Genomic DNA, 21,788 nt, shown 5'->3' on the forward strand with positions numbered 1-21,788 from the left:
TTCTTCGATTAGAAAAGGTTGAATTAATTTTCATTTTGAGGGATATGGAAGTCACACGCTTTTTACGTCAAGGCAACATTTCCAGTTCTCTTTTGCTAAAGCTATGCTAGAAGCCCCAAACTGTGATACTTTAGTTGATCAGACTAATATCTAGAAACTAGAACTCTCAGACGATAACTAATTATCTGCTTGGTTTCTCAGACAGCAATCTCTTCGATAATCAGCTGCTTACTATTTCCCTCCTCAAGTGATGGGCATGACCACTTTAGGTACTAAAAGTAATTCTAAACTTCCCCCCAAACACGTCATTCTTGGCAAACTGATGGTGAGGGGAAACACATAGCAGCAAAGGACACTTGCAGCACAGAGTTTCTGTTTAGGTTAATCCCATAATCCCTGAGCCCTCAATATGAGTGCTTCAAAATCCTCCCCTTTAAAATCAGGAATTCCTATTGAAATCAAAGGTTGACCCTGGCATGGGTTGGTGAGAGTGCTCATTGTGTTCATTTCATGAGAGTGCAGGCAAGGTAAGAGACATCTGCATGCACCTGGTAGAGTTCAGATGGAAGACACAAGGACTGACATCGTGCATGTGCTCACATAACATACTGCAGAACTATGGCTAATAATTACAGTTTTAAAACAAATGCCAAAAGCAATCAGTTGAGCTTACAACTCAGTAATTACATGGTATTAGTTGAGCTTACAAGTCAGTAATTACACAGTATTAGTTGTTTTACCTTGTGACGTTGTCTGAATTTTTGTCCTGAGAGGTAGAAAGCTGAGAATCATCTTCTTGTTCTACTTGACTTTCACTTTCTGATGATATCTCTGGAGACTGGAGTCTACTATCGTGCCCGATTCTTTTACAAGATGGTTCTTCAACAGGGTCTGTAAAATTGTGTTTTCTTGTTTCGTCTGAGAAGGATGTAGCTTCCACAATGTTATTGGAGTTTTGCTGAACAGAGAACACAATTAACTATCATATTAAGCACCAAACATTTTTAACTGATTTTGGTGACAAAAAGATTTAAAGGACTAAAGTTTGGGCTTCTGGAAAACATGTCCAGCTGTCACCTCTGATAGCTTAGGACATTTTCCCCCATTTTCTTTAATTTTAGGGTCTATAGCAAAAGTGTCATTAGATAGTATTATCTATGATGCCTGAGTTCCTAGTGCTGCTACTAGTTAATAGACCAAGACCATGTTCAACTTAAGAGCAGCAACTCTTCAGAAGCGGGAAAGATGAATAATTTTCTAAAACCACCTACTAATTTAAAGAACAATTTGAAGGAAGGAAAATTATTTTTTTCTGCCCTGAGAACAAACTAGGACAAAAAAACTACAATAGTTTACAGAACAGCATTTAAATATTATTCAACACACACCGAAATGTATCCCAGAACATAAAAAACATCAGTAAGCACAGTTCTGTCAACTATGGATGCTTGACTAAAATAATATACTAACGGAAATGTTTTAGTGATCCATCTAGAAAATAAGGAACGCCAGATAAAATTGATTCAGGCATCACAACTTTAGACAGAGAAGGAACTAGTCTAGGCTAGTTTAGGCCTGTTAAGCGAATTTAAGCAGAAGGTGGTCTGAACTTGTTCACATACATTTCAACTTATAAGTATACTTATATGGATTTTAACTAGTATCTGATGTCAGACAGCTGCTTTAATTTCCATTGTTCAATGAATAATAGACATTAATTGGTAACAGTGTCAGCATGTATTTATGATAATGCAGACTTAAATGTAAAACTGTAAATATGCCCACAGTTTTTAGATTCTAAGTCCATTTATTCAGCATCATTTCCAACAGCAAATTAAAAAAAAAAAAAGAAAAGAAAAAAAGAAAAAAAAGAAAAAAGAAGAAAGAAAAAAGAAAAAAGAAAAAAGAAAAAAGAAGAAGAAAGAAGAAAGAAGAAAGAAGAAAGAAGAAAGAAGAAAGAAGAAAAAAGAAAGAAGAAAAAAGAAAGAAGAAAAAAGAAAGAAGAAAAAAGAAAGAAGAAAAAAGAAAGAAGAAAAAAGAAAGAAGAAAAAAGAAAGAAGAAAAAAGAAAGAAGAAAAAAGAAAGAAGAAAAAAGAAAGAAGAAAAAAGAAAGAAGAAAAAAGAAAGAAGAAAAAAGAAAGAAGAAAAAAGAAAGAAGAAAAAAGAAAGAAGAAAAAAGAAAGAAGAAAAAAGAAAGAAGAAAAAAGAAAGAAGAAAAAAGAAAGAAGAAAAAAGAAAGAAGAAAAAAGAAAGAAGAAAAAAGAAAGAAGAAAAAAGAAAGAAGAAAAAAGAAAGAAGAAAAAAGAAAGAAGAAAAAAGAAAGAAGAAAAAAGAAAGAAGAAAAAAGAAAGAAGAAAAAAGAAAGAAGAAAAAAGAAAGAAGAAAAAAGAAAGAAGAAAAAAGAAAGAAGAAAAAAGAAAGAAGAAAAAAGAAAGAAGAAAAAAGAAAGAAGAAAAAAGAAAGAAGAAAAAAGAAAGAAGAAAAAAGAAAGAAGAAAAAAGAAAGAAGAAAAAAGAAAGAAGAAAAAAGAAAGAAGAAAAAAGAAAGAAGAAAAAAGAAAGAAGAAAAAAGAAAGAAGAAAAAAGAAAGAAGAAAAAAGAAAGAAGAAAAAAGAAAGAAGAAAAAAGAAAGAAGAAAAAAGAAAGAAGAAAAAAGAAAGAAGAAAAAAGAAAGAAGAAAAAAGAAAGAAGAAAAAAGAAAGAAGAAAAAAGAAAGAAGAAAAAAGAAAGAAGAAAAAAGAAAGAAGAAAAAAGAAAGAAGAAAAAAGAAAGAAGAAAAAAGAAAGAAGAAAAAAGAAAGAAGAAAAAAGAAAGAAGAAAAAAGAAAGAAGAAAAAAGAAAGAAGAAAAAAAATCACATTAACCTTTCACAGCCATAGACTGTATTTCTGTGCCATCTATGGTCCTAAGAACTTAAACACAAGAACTGAGGTATAAATTGGCTCAAAAAACATGACCAGCACTTACCATCAATACACCTGTTTTTTCTAAAACCAAACACACTTCTGCATTTCTGCTCTCAGCACTGTCTTCTTCTCTGTTTTCACCTTCTTCAGGATAATCTCTTTTTCTAGTAACTCTCACTAGGTTTGGCCTTGCCCTCCAGAGGGATTCCCTTGCTTGATGCAAAGGTTTTGTACCACTCTGTTTACTTTCTTCTCCAGAACTTAATTTATCATTGGACCTAGAAAAACATTTTTCAACTTTTACTTCTCAGGAAGTACAAAATACACTCTACAAGCTTGGTTTACTATCAAATATTTAGTACGTCCAGCTAGAAATGAACTTAAGTGTTCTGCATTTTTATTTAGTTAGTTGGTGAAGTTTTAAAAAAATAAGGGAAGAAAAAAAAAAAACAATGTGAAAGGGAAATAATTGGCTTTTCTGCAGTAGCGGACCTTTCTGATTACTTTTGGAAAAGTCTTTTGGAAGGACACCAACATTAAGAAGTCACGTAGAGCAGAAAGTTTCAGCTCTACCACCATAGGTCCCAAGAGTTAAGCAACCATAGAACACTATATTAATTCCAGTGCTCAAGGTACTACTGCTTTTAAATAGGATGAAATTCTTACATCTATTCAAGCACATTCAAATCAGTAAGACAGAAAACCTGGTCTTTGAAACTCATGTCTCGGCAAAGGGCAAGAAGGAGGATCCAGGGAACTACAGGCCAGTCAGCCTCACCTCAGTCCCTGGGAGAGTGATGGAACAACTAATCCCGGAAACCACTTCCAGACACATAAAAAACAAGAAGGTGACTTGGAACAGTCAGCATGGATTCACCATGGGGAAGTCACACTGAACCAACTTGATAACCTTTTACAATAAAATGACTAGCTTGATAGATGAAGGGAGAGCAGCGGACAATGTCTGCCTTGACTTCAGTAAGGCTTCTAACACTATCTCCCCTAACATCCTTACAGAGGAGCTGATGAAGCATGCGCTGGATGAGCAGACAAGGAGCTGCACTGAAAACTGATTGTATGGCCAGATTCAGAGGCTGGTGATCAATGGCACAAAGTCTAATTGGAGGCCAGTAACTAGGAGTGCACCCTACTGTAAACAGTCAATACTGTGTCCAATCCTGTTCAACATCTTGATTAATGATCTGGATGATGGGGCAGGCTGTACCCTCAGCAAGTTTGCACATGATACAGAACTGTGAGGAGTGGCTGATCCATCCACAGGGACCTGGACCAGCTGGAGAAACGGGCTGACAGGTACCTCACGAAGCTCAGCATAGGGAAGCGCAAAGTCCTGCACATGGGGAGGAACAACCTCAGACACCAGTACATACTGGGAGTCACCCAGACAGAAAGCAGCTTTGCAGAAAAGAACCTGGGTGGACATCAAGGTGAAAATGAGCCAACAACGTGCCCTGGCTGTAAAAAAAGGTTAATGGTATCCTGGTATGCATTAGGAGTAGTGTTGCCTCCCCTCCCCATTCAGTGCTGCTGAGGCCACACCTGGACTAATGTACTGGAGCGCCCAGAACTGGTCACAAGAGACTCACGGACATACTAGAGAGAGTCCAGCAAAGGCCTATCAAAGGTGAAGGGACTGAAGCATCTCTCCTATGAGGAAAGGCTGAAAAGAGCTGGGACAGTTCAGCCTGGAGAAAGAGAAGGCTTGGTCAGGGTGGGTGAGGAAATCTCATCAATGTATATAAATACCTGAAAGGAAGGTGTAAAGACACCTTCCAGGTGTCTTTGCAGTGGTGCCCAGTGACAGGACCAGAGGCAATGGGCACAAACTGAAACACAGGAGGTTCCCTCTGAACATCAGGAAACAGTTTTTCACGGAGAGGGTGATGGAGCACTGGCACAGGTTATCCAGAGAGACTGTGGAATCTCCATCCTTGGCAATATTCAAAAGTTGTCTGGACACAGTCCTAGGCAACCAGCTCTAGGTGGCCCTGCTAGAGCACCTAGGTGGGCTGGTCCAGGTGACCTCTGGAAGTCCTTTCCACCATCAACCTTTCTGTGATTCTGTGAAAGTCCACCATCACAGGAGCCAAGAAGACCATAAGGTAAGGCCCTTGTCTTCTTAGCACAAAGACTCTGGGATATGATTTCAATGTAAGTTATGGAAAAGATTTTAAGCAGAGGCTCAGAGACAGACGGGAACCAGAAGCTAATTTTAGAAAACAGCAAAAGTAAATTGATTTGAGTCTGCTCTGTATCAGTTAAGACTGAGCAAAAGGTAGCTTATAACATAATCCATAACTGTTACACATAAATGGCACTATCTGCCTCATACTGCACATACATAAAAAGCATTCCTTCCACCAAAGAACGAGGACACTGCACATCATTGCATGAACTTCTCCTGCTGGAAGGAAAAAGTGAAGAGACTCAGAATACATCTAAAACAGCAAGTTCATTTTATGTTACTCTACCTGTCCACTTCTCAATTATAAGTGAGTTTGAATGGTACTGCTCAGTCTTCCTTTCAACAGTCCACATTCATAGTGCCCTGCATCCTACAAATGTAATACTGAGAATTTCAGACAGCTAAACTCTTAATTATTTGTTTCTACTCTCACCTGCAAAGCACCTTCTAAAAAACGAAAACAGCCTTGAGAAAAATTCCGTTAAAAACTCTTGTATTACCTAAGGATGCCACCTAGTGACCTCCACAGCATATAGCATATAAAAACTAATACAGCTCAGATCCTACACTTCAAAAAGCAAGTGCTGTATGAAAACAACTGAACAAATACAGAAAGTTTTTAAAGAGCTTTTTTACTTTGTCAACAGGGAAATTTACCTTTCTGTGGTACCCTGAGTGCTTCCTATAGCATCTGTAGATAGACATTCTTCTTGTTCTCCCTTGCTGTGGCAGTTACGTGATTTTTTAGAGGAAGAGAGTGTTTCTGACTTCATACTTTTTGGATTTATGTCTAGATTGTCATTCTTGGCCAAATCCCCCACAAACAATAATACTTCCATGTCATCCTTAGATTTGAGGAAAAAAAAACCAACAATATTAGCACAAAATACATCACCTGTAAAATAAAGCATTGCAAGTTATGAGCAAGATGTTAACCTGAGAAAAAACTTTGCTTAAAAACTTCGAAGTAGTTTATGACACCCATCACTGTTCCTTTAGAGAGGTATTTATCTAATAAAAACAGATACTATAATGAAGAGTCTTTCATGAGCAACCACCAAAGAATTCAGAAGAAACCCAGCAACTGAAACATGGCATGCAGGCAACCATCCGTGTATGATGAACATGACTGAAATTTCGAAGTCTAAGTGAAGTCTTTAGATTTGTTAACAGAAGTCTAGATGTTATCAATGTGTCATTAACAGAATTTTAGAAGACCTCATATTAGGTGAAAATATTAAACAAGAATGTAATTCTGACTAGTCCAAATTAATTTATGCATTTAAAACAGCTTATTTAGGTGTCTTAAAAACACCTGGTGCAGAACCAAGCATCAGAAAGTATAGTCAGAAATATCTGAACAGAATTCTTACTTTTGAGGAAAGAGGTTCCTCAGATTCTTCTGCCACAGGCAGATTCTCTCTTTTATGTGCTTCTTCCTGAACTGGAGCAGCAATTTTTTGTGCCGCTGGAGATTCTTTTTCACTATGTGCTCTTTCTACGTTTGGTCTAGTTCTTGGAGATCCATTCATTATGAATTGTCCTGGTTTCAGAGCACGCAGTTTGCCTTCTTGGGAAGTGGATTTTTCAGCACTAGTGAATTAAAAGCAAACAAACAAAACAAACAAAGATGTTACTTGACTTTAGCTGGAAGGGGAAAAAAAGCAATTCTGCATTAAGTTTTGAAACAACACTTATATAAGTGGGTTAGAGACTGATATAGTGTTTTGCTTAAAATCAAGAAAATCATCTTTTCGAATACATGTCTCACATTTTGGGCATTTATGGATAACATGTGAGAAGGAATAACAAGAATTCTTTGTCACGGCCTTTTTAACACCAAGAAAAAGGTTGTGTTGCTAACCATAACAACATCTAAATATCTGCAGTCTAACACATGCTTAAGATCTTATTTTAACAAGAGGAGGAGTAAAATAGAAGAGCACACTGGGATCAATGAAAAGACAGATCTCTGACATTTGCAAAATTTACATGTTGCATGTGATTGCTGTATATGCAAATACAAACCCAATAATAGAAAAGCTTGGTCAAAAAGCGCTGTGAGCTCATACAGATCAAGTACCAACCAGATAAACAGTAACAAGTAGTTCAGCTCAACTAAAAATGTGCTCTGAAAGCATGGGAAGAAGCTGCCCGTAGGCACTGAAAATTAAACACTGGGGAAAGTGAGGTAACAAGGAACAAAAGAATTGAAACTTGCAAAGGTGTCTCATTACACACCAGATGAAAGCTTTTCAAATGCAGTTTTGCTAAACTCTAACCTCACCTGCTTTGTTCACACAATATGTTTTCAGAAATACAGGGCAGCTGAGGTGCCTCTTGCTGTTCCTGTTCCTCTTTGCTCGATACATCTGCTTGACACAACATGGCTTCATTTTCATCCTTTAATTTGCAATTAAAAAAAAAAAGAAGATAATCAAGCAAGTTTTTAAAACAGAAGTGTATTTCATAAAAAGAATATAAAACTACAGATCTCTGTGTTATCTTCCCAATCTGAATCAAGAAAAGAATCACATTATATTTACTAAGAGTAATCTGCCCAAACACATAATTCAATTTATAGGCAAGCAGGAACAGGAGTCTCCATAGTCCTGGGCTACCAAGAGTTAGGCTCTTAAATACTACACACACCCAAGCATTATGGGTAACACTTTTCTATTTAGCATTCAATCAACTCTCTATTACATGGAGCACTACAGAAACAAAAATACTTTGGCAAATTGAAAAAACTTTGAAAACTGGACACTGCAGAGCACAGCGCAGACACACCCAAGCCGCTATAACATAACCTCAGATTCAGAAGGGTTTATTAGTTTTACTTCTGTATTTACGGCACTGGTTGCACAAAGAAGCCACTCAAACACATCCCTCAGCGCTCCACGTCTGTGACAGCTTTATTAGTACAGAGGAGCATCAGACCTGCTATGGTTCTACAGATTTGCGCAACACAGTGCATGGTTGACAGGCCATAGGTCTAGAATAGTCAAAGCTGAACTGCAAGCAACTATCTCAGCTAGGGATGAGCTGACATCATGGCACTGAGAGGGAGACTACAGATGCAATGCACTTGAGCTCCTCTCTGGGAATGCAGTACACAAGTACTCCAAGCTAACTCTAAACACCTTCAAGAACAAAACCAGGTATAACCACTCCAAAAAATTAATCACTCTTACAAAGCTTAGCTATGTTTGAGATCTAAGGCACGTCGACACAGCCATGCCTACATCCATGAGCAACCCGCAAAATGGTTACTCAGAGTTCATCATACGGTAATGGCTTTTGAGGATTTCAATACCTTCTACAGTGCCTAGTAAAGCGTCTGTGGGGATACACAGTGTTGGTGAATGACTCAGTTTACCTGTGTAGACGAGTGTCAGGCACTGTAGTGCTAAAGCCAGTGAAAGCTTAACAAATTAGTAAGACCTTTTTTTTCTTTTCCACAGAAAAACAGCTATCCTCTGCCTTCCCTTGATACTCTATACTAGATTCCTCAACACAGACTTGACTAATCCAAGTAAGGAAAGATGAGAAAAAAGTGCTAATTTTTATGCATTGCAATACAAACCACATTTTTATGCTACAGTTTGCCTTAAATGTGCAGAATTCTTTTTTCTATTGGGCAATCCAATTGAAATCAGATCCCCATTTTCCAGAAGGCATTAATAGTACAAGTTGTAGACTTCACTGATTTCATACCTGCAATACCTCAACGTACCAGAACAGGGTTTGGGAATTTTTTTCATCTAGTATGGTGTCTCAGCTTCAGGGAATTCAACTTAAATGTTCTAATTTAACTTCATAAAATAGAACTTGCAACTTGGATCCATACTTTTGAAGGCAAAGCACTTATTCTTATTAGACTTACAGTGGCAGTATTGGCAGACTCATCTTTTTGCAATACCAACTGCTCTGCTTCAGGCTTTTTGTCCCTCTCATTTTCTGATACTTGTAATTCCTTCTTTCCAACTGCTCTTCCCAAGTTTGGCTTGAACCTCTGGAATCTGCTCCTCACTAACTGAACAGGTTGAAGAGGTGTTTGTTTACTTCCTTCTTCAGTGGTATTTTTGCTATCAATGCTAAGTCAGACAGAAAAAAAAATATTCCAAAACTTAATACAGGAGTATGTCATTTACGAACACAGGTTCATTACATTTACCTATAAAAAACAGCTGAGTTTTTAAAAGAAACCATGTAAACATAAAAGTTCTGCTGAGTTTAAGCTACAAACACAAAACTTTGCTTCAGGAAAAATTTCAAAGCAGTGGTCTCCTAACCACTTTCACAACAGAGTTAACTAACTCGCGGGAGGCCTTAACCTACTGTCTGCTCATTATTATAAAACTAAAGCAATTTTCACATGGTTTCTATGATAAGCAAACTAGTATTCCTCTGCTTACATAAAATGAATCTAGTGTTTCAGACAATGAAACAGTTGTAAAATGAATGCTTGCTAATTTAATGCTTGGCATAAGTAACTAGAATCTTAGTATCACTAGTGTCAAAACCATGAGAACTGAGATTTTGTTCAGTATTTTTCTTAGATTTTCTTTGCCAGTTAGCAATTCATTGGCACAACGATTTCCTTTAAAATACTTTCATTGTTACAGTCAAGAAACAAAAGTAGCTAAGCCCTCACCCTGCATTAGTAGTTGAGGTGTCATCTTGGTTCATTTCAGGTTGACAAAACTTGAGTTCACCATCCTCTGATCCTGAAAATGTCTTTGGGGACTTTGGCCTCTCAGAAACTTCCTGAGAGCCAAAAGACTTCTCTCCTAAGGATTCCAATGGTTTCAAGACTTCATACTTTCCTGCTTTCTGAAAAATATAAACACGAGAACCAGAAAAAGTCATAATACTAAACCAAAAGGAGACATCATGATGTCCACAAAGTTTGCTACTAATCACTCTGAAATATTTCCTCCAAAAACCTCTCTGTAACTGCTCACTAACAATTTCCTAGTCTTGCCACAACAAACACATACTCTTTTATTTTAAACAAAATAGCTTGAAATCTACATTTCTTCTTTGCTATCTTCTGTTAATGCTTCTCTTTCTTCACTGTCAACTCTACATGGCCACCTCAGGTCAGAAAGACATCTGGACACAGATGTCTAACAAGAGATACAGAACAGAGAATCTTTTTCTCCCCACATACAACCAAGTGGAAAGCAGAGGAGTTTTCATGTAGAAAATTTTAGCTTTTGAAAAAATTGCTTAAGAAAAGATTAACTTCATATTTTTTAAATAATCAGTATTTAATTTCACAAACCTAAAAGCTCAAATATAACTAAAGAAAAAAAAAGCCTTACATCTGTATCAGGAAGGATGCTACAGTCACTGTCACACTGTGTCAAACTTTCTTCCTTTTTTGTATCTTTCTGTGATACATCTCTATTATTTACATCCAGCACTTCCTTCCTACTAGTTGTCATTCTTAAATTTGGCTTTGGTCTCTGGAATCGACCCCTCAGTAGCCGAGCTGATGATACAACAGTTTTCTCCTCTTCCTTCTGAGGACCAGACTCCCTACAAAAACAAACAAAAGAACAATCAAAGGCATGGGACAACAGCAGTTTTCCAAGTCATGCATGACATATGTAGCTCTGTTCAATACGATAGCCAACTATAAAAATCCTTAGCTTTCTCAGAGCAATAACAAAGTTACTGACGTCGTGAAAAAGATACAATAAAAACACATCAAACACCACCAAAAATCTGGTGTGTCTTATAAATAGGTGAGCAAAAATAAGTTAAAAAAAGATGCCATTTCAGGATAACTGCAACTTCCAGTCACACTTTGAGAAGAATATAAACATTTCACAAATGCTTTTTGTTGCCCAGTCATGCTTAAAACTACCCAATAGATTTACAATGCAGTTGTTTGAGGTTTTTTAGAGGACACTTTAATAGGAAACCAGACCCTAAACTCACAGATTTATGTAAGCACATAGGGATGCACTGTTAGGACCAACATGGAGAAGACAACCACAGGAACTGAGCATCAGAAAAACGTATTAATTTGAAAACTGGGCTCACAGTCCAAAGATCAAATTAACATCCAACAGCATAAAAATTTAGTGCTTTTGAGCTCTTGGGGTTTTGTCTGTGTAAGTCTATTGTTGCCTTGATTAAACATCTTATTATGGATATAAAACTTGGATTTAATGCTGGAGTTGAATGTAGAAGTGTAGCTACCTAGAGATATTGATGGTTTTGAACCCTCCCTTCTCTCATTTGAAAAATAACCTTACCCTGTGTTGAAATCTGAAACCTGTTTCAAGACATCTGAAGATCCCTTTTCACTTTCATAGCTTTCTGCTTCTGATGACTTTTCTTGGGAACACTCCCTTGTATGTATTGAGTTCATCTCAGAATCTGTAGAAACACCCCCTTCTAACATCACATTGCATGGCTGAGTGCCTTCATGAACCATCACATCCTAAAAGGAATAAAAGTTTCATTCTATTAAGATGAAAGATTTGTTTGACCTCTCTTTTAGAAAAACAGGGGAGAAAGTTTATTTTAGCATCTCTTAGCAAAAACACTCAAAAAGATCTCTCTTGCTTCCTGTGCATCCAACTAGTATCAGTAGCTACTTTAAAAGTTTGGTATTTTTCTACCTACTTTCTATCTGAACTGTTTTGGTTTTTTTTCAAGAGACCTTTTTTCTCTGCACTTCTCTCTTCAGATCTGGTATCCCAATAAGTAATCACAACAAAGTCAGAGACAACCCATCTATCCATGGAAAAGAGAACCTAAGTGCAAGCATGAGGAAATTTTAAAACAATTCAGTTTATTCTGAAACAATAATGAAGCATGCAAAGGCTATACTTACAAATGATGTGGTATCTACCTAGATCTTTGTTACTAAAGACTTCTACTTAGGACCTGGCAGAACAGTGTGCCTAAGCAACTGCTCAATAAACTTACATTTTTGAGGCATGGATAGTTGTTTTCATCTTGTATGACACCTTTTTCTACTTCTCCAACTTCTGTTTTCTCCTCTTCAGGATCTTTTTCGTCTGTCAGGTCTTTTTGCCTTGCAACACTTCTTATGAGATTTGGTTTTGGTCTTTGCACTCTGCCTCTCTTTAGAGGTGTTGGTTTCAGCACACTCTGTTTGACATCTTTTTGTAAACCAGCTGTTTCATTAGACCTGGAAAAGTACATAAGATACATAAGTACACACCACATCTGAAAGTGGGAGGAGTCTTGGAGAAGTGATGTTTTTTCTTCTCTTTTTTTAAACAGTTATTAACACACACTTATCTAAAATGGAGCTATGCATTACTAAATTCATGAACAACAAAGTTAGAAGTGTATCTGCTAGAGACTGAGCAAGTACCTGACAAGTTTAAACTTATATTTGCCCTGTTCTTTTTCTTTTCCCACTGGAGGCAGGATACCACACTAGACAGACCTTTCTCTGACCCTTAAGTGCTCTTCTTGTATTCCTATCTGGTCTAGAGGCAGATGGACCTAAAATAATGAAGCGTTAAAAATCACAAACATTCATAAAAATACATAAATAACTTCACAATCTCACTAATGTAAGAATATCAGATGCACATTACAACTGCTTGATGCTTCTATGCTTTCTTAACTGAGCATCAAGCTACATAACATGTTAATGAAATAAATAATTTCTGAAGTATTTTTCTGCCAGGTTATCAAACCCAGTTTACCTCCCTCCATCCTCTTCAACCATCCCCCTTTAAAAAAAAAGTTTGGGTTGGTTTTGGTTTTTTTGTTACTGTTCTGCTTTGCTTTGGGTTTGGGGTTTTTTTTTGAAGGGTAGGGTGCCTTTTTTGTTTTTTGGTTTTGTTTTGTTTTTTCCTTTTTTCTGTAATTACCACACTATGTAATACTACCAGAAGTGAGAGGCATGGCAAATTGCTGGAGAGCAGCCCATGTCTTCTCATTTTTCACATACTTACTGAGACACTGTTTCCAGGACTTTATCATCTTTCTCTGCAGCTTCTTCACTGGTAGCATTGGTCCTATAACTTTGATCAGTATTCTGAACAGAAATAGAATATTAAGACATTAAGTCTCTTACATTTATAAAGTACAGCATTACCTAACAGACCAGGGAACTGTCCAGAACAGAATACAAAATGGATTGCTTATGACAGACACAAGCATTTACAGGGTACATTTCACATGGCCAGAAAGGTGCAGTAAAATCTAGAAGTAACAACTAAAGCTGTATTCACTGCAGGACACAAAAGATTACTGGCATCTACTGTTTGTGTGACAAGCTCCGAGCTCAGCTGAGGCCTCTAAGCAATATCACAATGTCACTGCAGGTAAAGCAAATGGCTGACTCCTGGTCAGACTCGGAAACAATAAACATTGCTGTTGCATCCAGCACGTTTGTAGCTAACACATTATCTCCAGTTACCTTACTCTATTAAATACCTTTTCAGTTTCGCTCTTAGGCTGTGGATGGGACATTTTATCATTTCCTGCATCTTTTCCAGGCTCTTCTTTCCTTCCAGATGCTCTCGTAACATTAGGCTTAAATCTCTGTCGACATCCTCTAACTATTGCCTTTGCAGTAACAGTCTTTTCATGTTCTCTGCACAAAGTATGCACAACAGCAACATTTACTGCATAATATTCAAGCCTATGTAATATGCAATGACTTGCACAACTTTCTTTACTGGAATTGGGTTGTCTTTGGAAGGATTTGCACAAACTTATGCAAGTTTTTTTAACAAGAAAACTAAACTTTGTTTAGCCTTACAGAGTGTGGAAACTCCATTTATCTACCTATTAAAAAGATATGAAGCTATCACACAGGGGAAGAACCTAACTAGACTGCATACAATACTTGTTTCTGCCAGCGTCAGCAGAGCCATTAGCTGGAAACCGAGGGTGGGAAGAAAGCAAAGCCATAGTTTTCACTTCCCTTCCTTCCCCGTCCCAAATTACAAGCATAGATGGTACTTCATAAAGTAATGCTTTCCTCAACTTCCCAGAAAAGAAGTACATACCTTCTGTAATAGTACCATCTGATACCATAAAAAAAATAGCAAAGTCAAATTTAAGATTTATGTTAAAATTTCACAATTACTGTTGTCTTTTTATAATAGCACTACATAGGATAAATTAACAATCATAGTCAGTTGATTCCAGTGGACTGGAAAAGCAATCTCAATACTTACTCAGATTTAGTATCCAAACCCGTGTTCTCTACTTCCATGCCTTCATTTCTGTTTCTTATACTGTCTTCCTCAGAGCACTGGAATTGAGGCAATGAATATTACTCTTGGACAAGTGTACAGATACCTCAGAGGCAATTCTCAGAATACTACTTATTAGACTGCAGCTGGTCCACAGTATCAGCATTGGTCAAAATGGATACAGCATCAAGACCATAGCATATTAAGCAACGTGCCTCCTTCTAACCTTATCATCTGTATTCACAAGGTTTGGAGAAGTCTCAGCCTCCATTTTCTCTTGGGTTGCTATTTCTCTCCTTCCAGATGATCTCACTAAATGGGGTTTAGGTCTTTGCAAGCACCCTCTGTCTGCTGGCTTTTCAGTTTTCCTTAAGATATAAAAAGAGGTGGTATATGTTATTACCAAAGAGAAACTTAAAAGTCTTACATGGTCCAAGATGTATTTCAAGAGCAATTTTCACAACCAATGTTCACCCACAAAATGACAGAACATCTTCAGAGAAGTTTCTCATTCTTACTCACTGTAGAGGGGCTAGCTTTTTTCTAAGCTTAGTTAAATCTTCCACATAACATTTTAAATCTTAGCCAAATCATTGCTCCTTAGTGACCAAAATTTCTATCAAAAAGCTTCACTAAATATGGAAAAAAGTTACCACGTCCACCATGTAGTCCAACCTACTATGGCAAATCAGAATTATACCCAAATTAAGTAAGTATAGGTTTAGCTCAAGAACAACTGCGAGGTAAAATAATTCTACTTACATGCTTTCAGACTGAGAATCACTTTCTGTTGCACTCTGCTTTTCATCTGGTCTATGTAAGTCATGTATGTCTTTTTTCTGAGTAAGGAAAAAAAAACATTGTAGAAATGACACAATAAAGGTAGAACTCTTTGCTGTAATGTAGACAAAAGCAGAAAAAAGAACAAGATTCAGGGAATGATTCAGGTTGGAAGGGACCTCCAGAGGTCATTTGGATCAACCCCTGTGCTCAAGCAGGGCCACCTAGAGCTGGTCACCCAGGACTGCATCCAGATGACTTCTGAATATTGTCAAGGATGGAGACTCCAGCGTCTCTCTGGATAACCTGTGCCAGTGCTCCATCACCCTCACAGTGAAAAACTGTTTCCTGATGTTCAGAGGGAACCTCCTGTGTTTCAGTTTGTGCCCATTGCCTCTGGTCCTGTCACTGGGCACCACTGCAAAGAGCCTGGCTCCGTCCTCTTTGTACCCTCGCTTTAGGATTTTATATAGAGATAGAAGAGATGGCCCTGAGACTTCTCTTCTCCAGGCTGAACTGTCGCAGCTCTTTTCAGCCTTTCCTAATAGGGAAGATGCTTCAGTCCCTTCACCATCTTCACGGCCCTTTCATGGGCTATCTCCAGCATGTCCATGTCTCTTACACCAGGGAGCCCAGAACTGGCCACAGTACTACACCTGTGGCCTCACCAGTGCTGAATAGGCAGGGTAGGATAACCTCCCTCAAACTGCTGGCAATGCTTCTCCTAATGCAGCCCAGGATACCATTAACCTTTTTTTACAGCCAGGGCATATTGTTGGCTCATGTTCAATTTGGTGTCCACCAGGACACCAGGACCAGCTTTGCTTTCTGCAAAGCTGCTTTCCACCTGGGTGTCTCCCAGCACATACTGGTGCCTGGGGTTGTTCCTCCCCACGTGCAGGACTTTGCACTTCCCCTTGCTGAACTTCATGAGGTTCCCGTAAGCCTATTTCTTTGTCTTTTAATTAGATGAAGCTGATAACACACTCCTTAGGAAGTATCAGCTATCGTTACTTTCCACGTCTAGTATTTAAATCATTTTCCTAGAGAGCACTGACCACCACTCTGAAAAAGAAAAGAAAAATTTGACAACACAGCAAACTAATCACAATTACAGAAAAGATTTTATGGAACCTATTCAGTGAATTATGGTAAAAGGCTACTGCACAAAAACATTTCTCTACTTTATTTATCTCTTTAATAATATTAATAAAAAAATGTTTCACGCCAGTGGTTAGCTGAGCATTTCTAGTTTTAGGTCAGTGATCATGTTTACATACTTTTAAAGAAAATTAACCATAGCAGGCCAAGAGAATTAGAACTGACATAAAAGGTCTTTTGAAATTACCTGTTTTAGAGGTTATTATGCTGCATGTCGAAGAGCCATAATTAATCAGACAGATAGCTTAGCTACTCAGGCTACTGACACCACTATGATAGGCTGGTGTATATAGCACATCGCCCTGTTCAGTTCATTCAGTTCATCAGACTTTACACAGTATGAGATTAAGTTCCAAAGATGACAATGATGTAAGGATAGAAGGATGATCAGAGGAATGAACTTTATATGAGAAGTGTAAGACTAGAACTCTTCAGCTTGAAAAAAAAATATTGTTGGAGAGAGGAAAAACTGTCGTTATAAACAGGAATAGCTTGGAGAAGATGAACAGGAACATCACAAAGATGAACGGGAACAGAACAACGGAAGTACAATGCATATCAAACGATCAGGCATCAGCCTGAAAACAATCCAAATAATATACTTTTAAAATTAAGTGACTAATTAAAGGAATGAACTCTCAGATGTAGTATGCAATTCATGACAAAGGTACAGATAGATGCAAAAAAGTAGCTGACATGAGTAAGAGGTGCATCAAGGGCTTCAAAAGAAGCCAGACACAACCGCATGAAGTTTCTAAACTGCTGGACCTGATTGGAACATACCCGAAGAAAGATCATTCAATCTTGGTCCAGTTCCTTGCGTCTTTCCTGAAACACCTCATGGCAGCCAGTACCCGTGGACAAGAGTTTACACAGGTTTCCATTCTGAGGCAGCACAAACAACCCAATGATCATTCTGCTCAAATCAGTTTCTAACATTGTGCTAGTAAGCCTACGCCAGCAAAAAATCTCGCTCCAAGATTTTATTGTTGATATTGTACTGCTTCACTTTTGAATAATTCAACTGTTCAGCTGTTTAAATTGTCTATGAGGTAAGCCAAGCATGCACAGAATACTCTCTAAATAAATATAGTATAACAGACAACCTACTAAAGCAAGCCAAATTGAAAGCATTTAAGTTTTGGTGATCTTCTCAGGCTTGCTGCCTTTTTTCCACCTAGCAGTAAAAACATCACAAAACCAACCAAAAATTGGCTTTGATTTACAAAAACACTTTTAATAGTAAAGAGGAAGATCTTAAGAAGTAAGAGTTACATAAAAAATAAAAATACCTTTGTTTCTCTAGTTTCTTCAGATTGTCTTTCTTTGCTTCTAATCTTTGAAACAGGTAACTCTGAAATCAGGCTTTCCTGTGATGTATCATCTCTAATATCTAGGGTTCTCAGTTTAGCAGATTCCGTTTCTAGTATAACATCATTGCTACCTTCAAAGCTGAAGTCAATAAAAGCACACAAAAACATTGTATTAGTGTGTTTTAATAAAAAAGCTATTATTGTTTACAGATAGATCAAGTTGCACAGAAAAATTAATGCAATTTTGACATGAAATAACTACATGCGTTTCAGAGATTCTGACAAGTTTTAGTGATATTTGCAGGATGTAAGCTTTAAAACAACTTTTGCAATGCTATTACAAGATGTTAAAATCCCATCTGAATATTCTAGACTAGCTTTTTTTTTTAAACAGACTTTACTAATATAAACACTGTACACAGAAGCTTTTTTTTTCCCTGATCTTCTGTAACAATCTATGTTGAGTTCTAAGACTAATGCTGTTCCTTCATATGCTTCCAAAGAGGTATTAAAGCACATAAAAATTATGTGAATATGTATTAAATAACAAACAATTACAATACAGCTAAATACAATAATTAAGATACAAAATTCTGAAGTAGCACCAGCAACATGACTTTTTTAGATTTACCACTTTCTTGTATAACAAGTTTAATAAAACATTCGCTTTCTCTGTAGTAAAAGAATGCCCAAAACCAAAAGCTTGCCTCCCACACAGGTTCTGCACAAATAAAGTCCAAAGAACTTTTCTTTCCCACAAGAACCATCTTACTAAAAAACAAATGTAAGTGCATAGAACATGACTTATCAACATCACCAAGCAGTGCTTTGAGAGAAATATTAGGAATTATGGTAAGACAATAGCGTTCATTAACACCCTAAAAAAAGTGAAAGCTGTTTTGGATAGGATTTTAGTATTAATGTAAATTAACGCTGCAAGGGCAGGCATCAGGGCAGAGAATTTATTGAGACTGTAAATGAAGAACAGCTTACTAAAACACAGGACAGTCCTCAGAAACCAAAAACCTGCCCATTCTATGCCAGTTAACATGATGGTAAGCATAAATAAACAAAACCAATACTAAAACGTTAAACTATTTTTCATTTTGCCTAAGCTTTCCATTGTAAACATTACCTGCATAAATTGACGTCACTTTCTCCCTCCATTATGTCATCTGCTGATAAACAGGATGCTGATATCTCTTCCTCTGTAACAGCAGCCTCATCTTGTTTGCCTTCAATAACACTATCCAGTTCTTCTCTACAGGTAGTATGACCATCGTTTGCATCACATACCATTTTTTTTTCTGCTAACGAATAAGAATTAAATCAATTTGGACATTCTGGGCAACATCTTAGAATTCCAATTCTCACATCCTAGCTACAGTGAAGAAAGACTCAATTTAAAACAAAAAATCACAGTAGAAAATGCCTAAGTATTAAGATTTATGAGCTCTATTCTCAGCAAAAATAAAATGTTTAGACTTAGTATGAAAGCTGATTTTGGAAGGCATCGTTCCACAAGCTCCCAAGGCAGTCCAGTGACATAAATCAAAACCCAAGTTCTCAATTTTAAGTTTTCAAAGTCTTTAAATAAAATTTATATTTTATATAAAGAAACTTACAAGAAAGCCGGAGAGGACTACAAGAAAGCTGGAGAGGGACTTCTTATAAGGGCATGTAATGATAGGACGAGGGCTAATGGCTTCAAACTAGAAGAGGGTAGATTTAGATTAAACATCAGGAAGAAAGGTTCCAGTATGAGGGTGTTGAGGCACTGGCACAGGTTGCCCAGGGAAGTTGTGGATGCCCCATCCCTGGAAGTGTTCAAGGCCAGGCTGGATGGGGCTTTGAGCAGCCTGGTCTAGTGGGAGGTGTCCCTGCCCACAGCATAGGGGTTGGAACTAGATGATCTTTAAGGTCCCTTCCAACTCTAACCATTCTGTGATGCTAAGACATTTGAACATTTGACAGTGAGCATTTTTGCCTCTTACTTTTCTTAGAGGATTTATCTTCTTCCACCACATCTGAAGGGACCGACATTTCTTCTGAAAGATTCTCCACTTCCTGTTCAAGATCATCTTTTCTCTTCTTCTTTCTCTTCTTTTTTGCTAACCCTGGCTCTAATGCAACCTGTTCTTCTGCCTGGTCAGAAATGCCCAAAGATTCTTCATTTTCTTTCTCAGCCATCACAGTATCTGCTTCCATTTCTGCATCAGAAATTCTAGCTTCCTGAAGATCATCTTGATCGTTAGCAGCTTCTGTGCTGGCAGCTTTTGCTATTGAGACAATATGGTTCCTGGTTAATAGACTGGTGGAGTATTAGGAGCCATAAATAGCAAAGATATTTCCACAAGCAATGTCTTGTGAATTCATACATCACTGCCAATACACTGCCAGGCACATGAGCAGGATCATGAGAAGTCAGTCACTGACTTAAGAGGAAAGCTTCAGCATAGATTAACTTCAACACTAAATGCAAAACACATTCTGTACGTGGGACAACACTTCACCAGGGGAAAGTCAATACAGGATGTAATTTAGTCTAGGATGCAATTTAGTAAATGTTCTTGTTCCTCTACTTTTTAGTGGGTTACACAGTCACTTTTGGATACAGGAAAAATAGGCATTGCTATTGCTGAAAAGAATTATTATATCTCTGCAGAAAAAGGTGATGGTTGCAGAAAGTATGGCACGGAGAAGTAATTTTGATTAATAGATGTACTGTAGTTAATCACGCTTATTTACATAAGAAAGCGAAATTATTATCTAGCTAATAATTATCAAGTTCTTTTCTGGGCTTAATGAGTTTCTAAAATTCTCCTCTCTCCCCTTTTCAAGACATTTTGTCTTGATCTTGTATTTATACAGAATATCAACCACCACAAACCTTTCCCTGTTTTTTTATTATTCTTAATGAACTTGTTCCCCTATAGTTAAGAAATCCAAAATGCCAGAGAAGTAGAAATGCATACTCACATTACTTTAAAGGTAAAGTACTTTTAATCTACCATTAAAGTCTACGCACGGAACGTCTCTATGTATCCATAAGTCCTAATCGGTGGGACATCTTACTTAATCAGATATGAAATCAAGGCTATAGAAAAGCGGCAACTATGCCAATTTTAAGAATTAAACATCAATGTTGCTTCCTAACTAGCATCCCCTTTAAAAAGGTTGTTTGCTTGTTTGTTCCACAGTACCACTTACAAGAAAATGTATTCTTGTGGAACAAATAAGTGAACAACCCAACAGAATTAGCAGGGAATTTATGAAGTGGTGTCAGTATAACCATTCTTAATCTGTGAAAGGTTCTTTTATTGGTAATGAAGTTAAAAGACACTATGGTGATCAATAGTAATTAAACACAATCTTTATTCTTTATTTTAAATAGATCAGAAAACGAAGACAACTTTTACAAGATCCCTGCAAAGAGTCGCACCCTTGAGGAGTCTAACAATAATTAAAGGAGAAAAAGAACCCTATAGTTAAGAAAACCCTAAAAGAAAGGGATTTGAAATGTAAGGAAAATTTAAATTAAAAGTTACAGAAGAGGTTGCCAAAAATATGGTTTTGGCCCAAGGATTCTAAAAGTGAATTTTGTTACCAACTCATGAAGATACTTTTCAACTATTAAATTAGAATATCCCCTCTACCATATCAGTGCTTCAGACTGTGGAAAATCACTAATCTCAGTGTGGTCTCACACTCCTGCCCAGAGAAAACACACCTCAGGAAACTGGCCGCTACCAATTATTGCCATCCCGCATATCAGTAAACTACGTCTGAAATAGTTACGCTATCAAGCCAAGACCCTCTTGCCCTGCCTGGAACAGGGAAGGAAAAGATTCCCTACACAATTTTTCCTCTGCTAGCAACACATTACTGACCACTGCTCAGTAACAATAAATCAGGCATTCTTTTGAAGTACCTTTTGGTTTCTTCCGAGGTCTTGATGGCTTCTTTTCCTTTGGCTTCTGGCTTTTAACAGTTTTTTGCTTCCTCTTTTCCTCATCTGCTAAGACCTTCTCAAGCAGCTGGGCAAAGAATTCAAAATCAAAGGGACGCTTCTCTTCTATCAGATTAAAGCAAAAAAATAGAAAAGATTTCAAATTTGATAATTTTTCCAAGTTTCTGCTTTGTAAATAGTCATTGGTGTATGTTATGATATTAAAAAGCAAAGATTATATAAATTTAAACAGAGAATTGTTTTTG

The 21,788-nt window shown here is 37.2% G+C and overlaps 1 protein-coding gene across 11 annotated transcripts in view; it reads right to left on the reverse strand.

Annotated features, from left to right (window-relative positions):
- BDP1 (B double prime 1, subunit of RNA polymerase III transcription initiation factor IIIB) overlaps positions 1 to 21,788 on the reverse strand; it is a 53,834-nt gene that overhangs the window by 20,081 nt on the left and 11,965 nt on the right. For 5 of the 11 annotated variants that reach the window (XR_008463890.1, XM_054186350.1, XM_054186353.1 and 2 more), the window contains exons 9-28: positions 21,505 to 21,648; positions 19,568 to 19,852; positions 18,709 to 18,883; positions 17,553 to 17,712; positions 15,082 to 15,158; positions 14,546 to 14,687; positions 14,302 to 14,378; positions 13,553 to 13,712; positions 13,069 to 13,151; positions 12,062 to 12,287; positions 11,383 to 11,570; positions 10,441 to 10,657; positions 9,768 to 9,946; positions 8,997 to 9,207; positions 7,398 to 7,513; positions 6,484 to 6,703; positions 5,768 to 5,955; positions 5,267 to 5,329; positions 2,966 to 3,182; positions 741 to 958 (exon numbers count right to left, since the gene is read on the reverse strand). Coding sequence is in view for 10 of the 11 variants with exons in the window: in XM_054186350.1 (XP_054042325.1) it covers positions 741 to 958; positions 2,966 to 3,182; positions 5,267 to 5,329; positions 5,768 to 5,955; positions 6,484 to 6,703; positions 7,398 to 7,513; positions 8,997 to 9,207; positions 9,768 to 9,946; positions 10,441 to 10,657; positions 11,383 to 11,570; positions 12,062 to 12,287; positions 13,069 to 13,151; positions 13,553 to 13,712; positions 14,302 to 14,378; positions 14,546 to 14,687; positions 15,082 to 15,158; positions 17,553 to 17,712; positions 18,709 to 18,883; positions 19,568 to 19,852; positions 21,505 to 21,648 (3,346 nt within the window). In the remaining variant the exon portion in view is untranslated. The remainder of the gene's footprint in view (positions 1 to 740; positions 959 to 2,965; positions 3,183 to 5,266; positions 5,330 to 5,767; positions 5,956 to 6,483; positions 6,704 to 7,397; positions 7,514 to 8,996; positions 9,208 to 9,767; positions 9,947 to 10,440; positions 10,658 to 11,382; positions 11,571 to 12,061; positions 12,288 to 13,068; positions 13,152 to 13,552; positions 13,713 to 14,301; positions 14,379 to 14,545; positions 14,688 to 15,081; positions 15,159 to 17,552; positions 17,713 to 18,708; positions 18,884 to 19,567; positions 19,853 to 21,504; positions 21,649 to 21,788) is intronic. The other 6 variants (XM_054186355.1, XM_054186354.1, XM_054186349.1 and 3 more) reach the window with 5 other exon arrangements.

This window comes from Rissa tridactyla, chromosome Z, assembly GCF_028500815.1.
Source record: "Rissa tridactyla isolate bRisTri1 chromosome Z, bRisTri1.patW.cur.20221130, whole genome shotgun sequence".
NCBI lineage: Eukaryota > Metazoa > Chordata > Aves > Charadriiformes > Laridae > Rissa > Rissa tridactyla.